Source organism: Clytia hemisphaerica, unplaced genomic scaffold, assembly GCF_902728285.1.
Source record: "Clytia hemisphaerica strain Z4C2 unplaced genomic scaffold, Clytia hemisphaerica genome assembly, whole genome shotgun sequence".
Classification (NCBI taxonomy): Eukaryota; Metazoa; Cnidaria; class Hydrozoa; order Leptothecata; family Clytiidae; genus Clytia; species Clytia hemisphaerica.
Window position 1 is genome coordinate 153,567 of NW_027103430.1, and position 8,598 is coordinate 162,164.

General features: G+C 34.1%; 1 protein-coding gene across 1 annotated transcript; it reads right to left on the bottom strand.

The window, feature by feature from the left end:
- Positions 1-4,304: 4,304 nt before the first annotated feature.
- On the bottom strand, positions 4,305-7,058 carry LOC136797950 (uncharacterized). Its single transcript, XM_067054530.1, has 4 exons — positions 6,866-7,058; positions 6,145-6,394; positions 5,812-5,915; positions 4,305-5,146 (listed from the first exon to the last, which is right to left on the bottom strand). Exons 1-4 carry the CDS (start codon positions 6,954-6,956, stop codon positions 4,986-4,988), a joined length of 606 nt encoding a protein of 201 aa, XP_066910631.1. The 5' UTR covers positions 6,957-7,058; the 3' UTR covers positions 4,305-4,985.
- Positions 7,059-8,598: the final 1,540 nt, after the last annotated feature.

Below are 8,598 nucleotides of genomic sequence, written 5' to 3' on the forward strand. Positions count from 1 at the left end.
GGTTTCCTTTTGTTATTTCAAACTGGGGCTAGAAACTCTGCATTATTTTAAGCTGTCAAAGTTGAAAACCGAGGGCATGCCCCCCGATTGTTTTGATCATAGTGTAACTGTAAGGTCCCCTATTTTCCTTCTGAGCTCAAATGCTTTGATTGTAATGTTAGTCTTCTTTTTCTTATTTTCGATTTTGGTGGTTGCACTCTGTCTAATTTCGAAACCGATTGCATCAACTTTTTTATCAATATCTTAGACAAAGGAAACTGTAACGGGCTGATTTTTATGGAAACGCTTTCTAACATCAACTCATCGTCTTGGACAAGTATTTTTATGAATGGCAGTTGAAGTATTTTTTCTTACAATGCTTTTTTGTCTGTGTAGCCGTTTTGTATGTTTTTCTAAAAAACCGTTTTTTCGAGTGCTTCCATCCAAACTGAGGTTTCTTTTTGTATGACTTTTCTGGGTTCAAAAAGATTCTGTCGCAAACTGGGCGGGGGATTCTATTGTTGACCGATCCTATTTTCCAGCTGAATGTCTTCAAACCCAGAAAAATCATACAAAAATATAAAACTTGTTGAAAATCTTTCTTGACTTATTTACCATAATCTGTAAAGAAACGAACAAGGAGAATCCAAGAGATTCAAATTTTAAAATACTTTTGTTTCAACTGCAAAGAATTTTTCTTTGCAAATACCACAACATGTTTTAATGGCTTTATTAAATAAGCTTTGAAAATAATTTGGTAAATTACAATTAATGAATTATATCAGATTAGATTATTAGGCCATTTAGTTATTTTGGTGCCAAATTTTGGAAAGTGAATTCTCGACTTCAATTGAGCCAGAAGATCTGGGAATGTCTATCGTTCACAAAACCATACCGCTTGTGTGATGTCATTTTTTACAACTTTTGTTCTGAAATTGAATCTGCAAGCAATAATGGATTATTATGGGTTTTTTATCAAACTCTTTGGAAAGCTGTGGAAAGCAGCTACACGTTTTTTTTTTTATAAGGAACACGTTTATAAGGAACTCGAGGCTGAAAATGGTTCACAAAATAAGGAATTGTTAAGGAACTGCTCAGGCTGAGAATAAGTGGATTTGAAAATAATGTACCTTATTGGGACTAATTTGACCAAATTTTGATCTTTCAAGGGGCAAAAAGTTCAAAATTCCCTATGTAGTAAGGAACTTGATAAGGAACTTTGAGGCTGAAATTCTCTGTAAAAATAAGGAACTCCAGGCTCAGAGCAAAGTTAAGGTTCCTTATAAAAAAAAAACGTGTATTCTTTCTATTCTGTTTTCTTTTGCCAGCATTGCCATGTTTCTTCTGACTATTAATTTCTTCATAAGTTATACTTTTTACTTTATCTGCTACAAGAGAGGGTATAAGTTAACCCATTCTGAACAAGAGCATTTGGGGACAGTTAATCAGAGAAGTTTTCAAAACCATTCTGGTACATTTCCAAGGTTGAATAAGCTGGTGGCTCTAGTAGTGGAGTTTGAGGTAAAGTCAATATTATTTGAATTCACATCTTGTAGATTAACAACTTGTTGATTCTATTGAATTGTGTGTGATCTTTGGATATGTCTCCAGTGAACTGATGTGTTGTAGCGCCTTCCTCTTGGAAAAAATTTAATTTTACAAGTGGTTTAGTTTTCGGCTTTCGTTATTGTCCTAAGGATAATACTTCTTAATTCGATGCCTTGATTAGGTTAATGAAAAAGTATTGTTCTGTCTTAGGCATCAAATGTGTTGCAACCCCCTCCCTTGTAAAAAGTATTTGAGATGAATGCTTTAGTTTTCATATAGCAGTTGAGGATTATTATTATATGTGTAAGAACTTTTAACATTTCTTTCATCAGAATCTTTTTATAACAATCAAAAAGGCTCAAATTTGCAACATTTTGAGAATCGTTTAATAAAAATGCTGAATTTTTCATACAGTAACGTGTAACAATGACGACAAACTTCCTTTTCATTTTAACTACCCTGTATTCTTGTCAACTTGCAAAATCTCACCCTCAAGATACTCTTATCGTTTCGTCAATTTTCAGGGTGATCTCCTAGGAACTATTTTTATAGATATTTTGCACCAGCTTAAAAATGAATAATTCCTGTTTGTTATAGGACGGCTAGTTCGAAACACGGGTCACGGGTCCGGGTCACGGGTCACGGGTTACGGGGCACGAGTCACGGGGCATGGGGTGACGGGGCAGCTCTGATCAAAGTAATTCACACAGAAAATGTTTTAAAAACGCTAAAAATTATTGAAAAAATCAATTTGAAGGTATTTTATCCACGTATCCCACGTATGACTATTTAAAACGTCAAAATCTAACCACGTGCTGTCCACGTGCTTTCGAAGTTTGCGTCGTGTACAACGCAGACCAGAAAGCACCGCAACATATAACATACATGTAACAAGCTTTACATATCATCAATAATACCTACCAGGGGATACATTTTTTAGTGCTATATGCATGTTATATGTTATATGTAAGTAATATACATATTACAATTCCCATCGCCTGAAAAGCGAGCTTTCTCAAGAATATGATAGTACGGCTATTGTTAAATCATATCTCATTATATTCCCTCCATCACCTTGAGTATGAATATAATTTTAATAGATAATAACGTAAAAAAGATAGTATTTTATAAATGCGTCAATATTTTCCACCTACCATTATGAATTTTTAATAAAAATGACGTTATAGTACTCATATCTCAAAAACCACTATATTGCAGCATTTAATCGTTTTAAAACATTTCAATCTGTATCCAGTCACATAATTAGCATCCTATTGAGTATGAAAAAACATTTTGCTTTAAATTGGTTCAGAGGCCTTATATTTTATGATTTTGACAATATTTTTGTCATTCAATATCATTTTGTCAAAATTTGTGGGTGACATATTATCATTTAAAAATTTTCGTAATAATACTATTTGTATATAATTGTTTCAGACATACTATACTAGTAGTAGTACTATTATATGTGTTATGCAGTACGTGTTATGGAGTATACGTCACGATATCGTTATATTTTTTTCCGGTCTGTAATTTGTATGCCCCGTGACCCGTACCCCGTACCCCGTGACCCGTACCCCGTACCCCGTGACCATTGACCCGTGTTTCGAACTAGCCGGTTATAGGATTTTCAGTGATAATGCACTCCTTTCTCAGTCCCAGTAGGATTTTTTCACCCAGTGGGGGTAAAAGATAACGGGATGAAACTCGAGATGGATTGATATTCCTTTATCTTTTATAGCTGATGATTTGCTGATGAAAAATAGCATGATATCTTTTTGATCTTTTTAGTGGGGACAAGAAGTGGATTGTAATTTTCCACTGGGGATGATTTTGGCCAATATTTTCAGTGGGGTCCCAGTGGGTTTCATGAACAATAAAAATCCAGCCAGGTATGACGAAGAGATAGCACAAAAAGCGTTCAGTCCCATTAGACATTAAGTGAACTTTTTCTCTGTAGTAAGCACTCTAGCCAACATGACCAGAATATTTAAACGATAAGATTGGTTATAATAACATGATGAGCGCCAGTGAAAGAACGCCATTGGGAATGTGTTGATGAAAGCTAGTGGAGTGCACCAAGAAAAGGTTGGGCAATCCCTATAAAATAGGATTTTCTGAATAGTTGATTGTCACAGCAACTTATGTAGTGAGAATGCCGGCCTCTGAATTTAATTCAAAGTTATTGGAAACCCAAAGTTTTTAGAATACTGAGTATACACATACTTAGTTTACCGCCTGGATATCCAGGGTAACTTATTTTAAGATCATATCAACTGATGCTATTTTGATAAATAAAATCCTTATCGTCGCATCATGATGATATTTATACAAGTAACACTTTTGAGAGGGTACAGTATATGGCTCCTAAAATCATAGTCATTATAAAAACACAGGTCTATTATTAAGAGTCTAGAGCATTTGTTTGTAAATGGATTTATTTTGCATAGTTTTTGATCATGTGACTAAAAAATGAACCAATCATCAAGAGTCAAAAATGGTAACGTGATCTCAAAAGGATGCAAATCGCATCAAAAGAAAGTTTAACAATAAAGCTAAAAGAGTACATAACCAGAACATGGTTTTTTATAATGAAATATTTTGCTAAAATATTTGCAGTGTTTGAAACTTCATTGCATCTATTTTATTTGCCAAAAATTTTTCCATGTATCCTTAATTATGTTTTTTGATTGAGTAAGTTTTTAAGTTGTATTTTTTCAATGGCCCCTAAAGTATAAGTTTCAAATTGTGGTGATTTTTCCTGAAGCTTTTTTGATATTGGATTGAAACTGTAGTTTTCAAATGAGATTTTTAAAATTTTGAGCTTAAAATCTTAAGTTTATAGTTTTACAGCATATTATGGGTTATAAAATACAGGTTTTTTCCCCGGAAAATGTAGGTTTGTTCCCCCGAAAATGTAGGTTTTGTCCAATTTTAAGTATGAACCAGTAAAATAAAAACGGAATAAAACTGCTAACATTTTCTGTTTTGTCTTTTTTTCTTCTCAAGATTGAAAATTAGGAAAATGCTGACATTTTTAACTGTTGCTGACAATTTAGATCATGTTCAGACGTTACGGTTTAGTATCGCCCCGGTATGTTTTATGGAATGAAAGTGTTCATATTTATTTCGGAGTTTTTCGGCGTTTCGAAGCAAGAAAACGGAGCAGTTCTCATTCCTATGAAAATAGTGGAGCCTGTCTGTTAAAATCGATCCATTTTGCTTTGTAACGTCTTCTTTTTTGACGTTTCATATTTTTGGTTTCTACTCATTGTCTCTGACGTTGACGTTTCGAACCGTAATTTCTGAACACAGTCGTACACCCAAAGTAATATTTGATGAAAATGGAATATCTGAAAACTACGAATGAGTTTTAATTTAACAGTCCCTCATTTTATAAAAAATTTCGTTGTTTATGATTAACCATCCCATGTTTTCTATACATAACAATCATATGGTTACACCTCAGGGCTGTTTGTAGAATATGGTGGTGGCTGGGAGTCCTGGTTGCCAGGTAGTGCAGTGATGGAGGTTGTTTGTTGTGGAGATCCATTGATCTCAGTTGTGCAGTGACCAGGTACGGAAGGGTAGCTGCATTGATCTATTTCCACCATTCTCCCTTTGAAAAAGAAGGAATACTTACAGTCAACTCTCTCTCTCTCTCTCTCTCTCTCTCTCTCTCATTCGAACTAAAATATTGGTCTCGTCACTGGAAAGTGGTTTGAATTACTTTCTATAGTTGTTTGAATTACTCTCTGTAATTCGAATCTTTCTCAAATTTGAATACAATTTTTGTTCCCTTGAAGATCGAATTAGAGAGGGAGTCCACTGTATTTTAAATACGGTTGACTTACTGGTGTGCAAGGTAACAAGCTACAGTTAACTGTCACTAATTCGAATTCGATCGGGAAGTTCGATCTGTTCGAATTACAGAGGGATACGAATAATGAGCAGATATTCGACATTGAATATATGGTTTATCGTTCACAAATTAGCAGGAAACATTTTCCCTATTTTATATTGCATTCAATCTTTCTCTCTTTTTATGACATTTTCGAACGTTCTACTATCTTATTTAAGGATGTCAATTTCATTGTTTTTTGTTCGAATTTCCTTTCTTAAAAAAAGAACTTTCTTTTTATCTGTTTTTATATAATATGTGACATTTAAATAATTATTTTCAGAAAGGTTTTGATATATTCTGTACAGTAGGGGTTTAATTGATTAAAATTTAAACATAAACCTGACTCTTAAAGATTTAACTTTCGAAATGAAGATTCTTACCCTGTCTGGAGCAGCCAGAAGAGCAACAGACGATGGAAGTTGACAGAGAAATACCAAACTCTGCAACCATCAACACTCCTGAAGCAATCAGTGATTTGCTCAACCTAGTTTAGATTAGTTTAGATAAGTTTTAAATTTTTTTTGTGTACCATGGTCTTGCTCTTTTTGACTACTCCACTAGTAGACTACTTACTGTATGTACAAAAAAGTTTCAAGTAAAGAGTGAGAAAAAGGACTGTACAGTGAGAAGATCACCAGGCAGGCTCGCTAATTAAAAATCGACTTTGCACACAGTGGTATTTATAGATGAATAAAAATATGAAAAGGACTTGCAGCATTCCGAAGCAGAGGAAAGTGAATGCCAATGCAATGGACATCACAGAACTGAAAATATTGAAAGACATGTTGGTCCAATGTAAACATCTATTGGCAGGTTTCCTAGCAGAGGTAACTCCAATTATCCCAGTGGTAAAAAACCAAGCACCAGACCAGATACCAGCACCAATAATTCCAAAGAAACTGTAAAAAACCATTGCGATTCCACTCAGGATGGATATGCAACCTATCACAATCTGTATGACACCTAAAAGAAAAACGACGTTTAAATTATTATATTATCGATAGATCCCCATTGAGATGTATTGTTATATGTATGCCCCGAAAATTTTGTGAATTTTACTACCTTTATTGGGACTAAATTCTACCAAATTTCAATTTCAATGGGACTGAGATTTGATTTTCTGATTTTTCAAATCCTTAGTAGACTTTGGAAGTCCAAAAAAGGTATCCTTAAGGGCGGCACATAACCGTACCCTCCATTTGCCAAAGTACCCCCCCCAGATATGTATGCAATAATGATTAGCGATCAGACCAAACACAGCCAGCTGCCAGGGTGCTATGCGCTGTGTTGAAGAGTTATAAATAAAATGTGCCGATAGCTATTCGGTTTAAAAGCTTCTGCTCTGAGAGAAGATTGAAATTCTATTTTTACTATTCGAAATAATATAAACATTGCTATCATCTATGAATGAATCTTCTTCCACTCAATGCTTACCCAACTTCCAAAGCATTTGACTGCCATCTTTTCCTCTTTCTGTTCTTTGTGGTTGGATTATAAATATCGGCTGATGTTGAGATGTTTCCATGATTTTCTTTACTAATTATAGACCTGCAATTGAAAAGTTTAAGTTTACTTTTAAGAAGCATTACTGGTAAATTTCTAGTAATAATCATACTTTCTTTTGGTAACACCGTCCGACACCTTTCTTTAATAACAGTCCACAACGATTCTACCTCTCTAACTTTTCGTCTCAAACTGATCATGAAAAAAGATATGATTCCAATAACCCTCCAATGCCTCCTTATGTCTCCTTAGTCTCTAATGATCTAATATGATATTCTTAGCGTTGCATTTTTATGTAGGAAGTATAAAAAGGGGAAACAGAACAAAGGAAGCAATTTAGCAAAGCACATTTCTTTTAATTAACTTTTTAAATTATGTCTTTTAAATTATCTCGTCTCGGTTACTAGGTTTCTTAAATTACTTTTGAGAGGTCTTCAAGGTTTCTGAGAACTAACTTATTAGAATCGTACAATTTATTAAATGATACTTTTGCAGTTGGATTCCATCATTTCTTGTTCCTACATAAACTACATTTATAATAATTTTATAAATATAAATATTTTTTCTAGACTTTGCACACATATACTACATCATATTTTCAGCCGAAGAGCCAAATGTTAATTTTGGAGATTGAAATATACCATTATTATTATTATTATATGCGAAATCCAACCAAGACCCAGCAACGTATCTGAACAGGGGGGGGGGGTCGGTAGTAAAATCTCTGACATAATGACGTTTACTACGGTGGTAGTAAACTGAGGCCGATCCGCTTTTTAAGTGTGTACTAATTCTTAAATTGCTTGCCATTTTTCTACCAAAAAGCTTCAATTCTGATATGTTACCTCAGTACATGAATATAAGTATGGAAGTATTTAACGGCCTTGAAATTAATACGACATCAAATTTACTTACACGAATGAGCAGGTTCAAGCTTCAGAGTAAGTCTTAATAAATTAACGGGGTTTTTATTAACACGAAAATTTTCCATCGTGTAAATTACACATCTCCTAATCTATATATTAATAGCGGTATTCTGTATGTCGTTTTATTTGTTTGTCTGTCTGTTATACTTTCGTTTTCGCACGCAATGTTTTTGTTCTTCCAAAAGATAACTTTTAGTTCTTGCTCCACAAATGTGTTAAATCAGATTCGCGCCGTTTTATAAAGACTTTGTTTTGATTGATAGATTAGACTTTTTCTTTTTTTTTCTTTCTTTTCTTTTGTTTTATGTTTTCGAATGTAATTAACGACCTTATTTGATTTGAGACATTCGAATTCTTTTCAAAACAAAAGAAATCTTTTAAACAGAATCTGTTAAAGAAAAGAAAAAATATGAAATAAAACACAAGAATCACATAACAAGTTTGTTAGAACAACAGCAACATTAAAAATACATTCAAAAGGCGGTAAAAACTAGAATTCTTTCTTCGTAAAAAGGGACCTTTAAACATGTATGTCGATAATTAGTTTGCTGTAAATCTAAGTCGTGACCGGGTAGCTCAGTCGGTAGAGCATTCGTCTTACAATCTAAAGGTTGTGGGTTCGATCTCCGGTCACCGCCAACTCAGCGGATGAGTAGCTTAGATTGGGTAATCTGATCTAGGCGGTAAGTTGCTGGGAGCTGAGAGTAGGTGTGGCGCTCCACCTCAGTATTCGATCTC

Bases quoted from the DNA above. Each gene is read 5' to 3' on its own strand.
- LOC136797950 (XM_067054530.1), bottom strand. From the start codon at position 6,956: ATGGAAACATCTCAACATCAGCCGATATTTATAATCCAACCACAAAGA. The intron at 6,395-6,865 runs GTAAGCATTGAG...TTTTTCTTTTAG, and splicing joins TCAAATGCTTTGGAAGTTGG to GTGTCATACAGATTGTGATA. The intron at 5,147-5,811 runs GTAAGAATCTTC...TCTTTTTCAAAG, and splicing joins TTCTGGCTGCTCCAGACAGG to GGAGAATGGTGGAAATAGAT.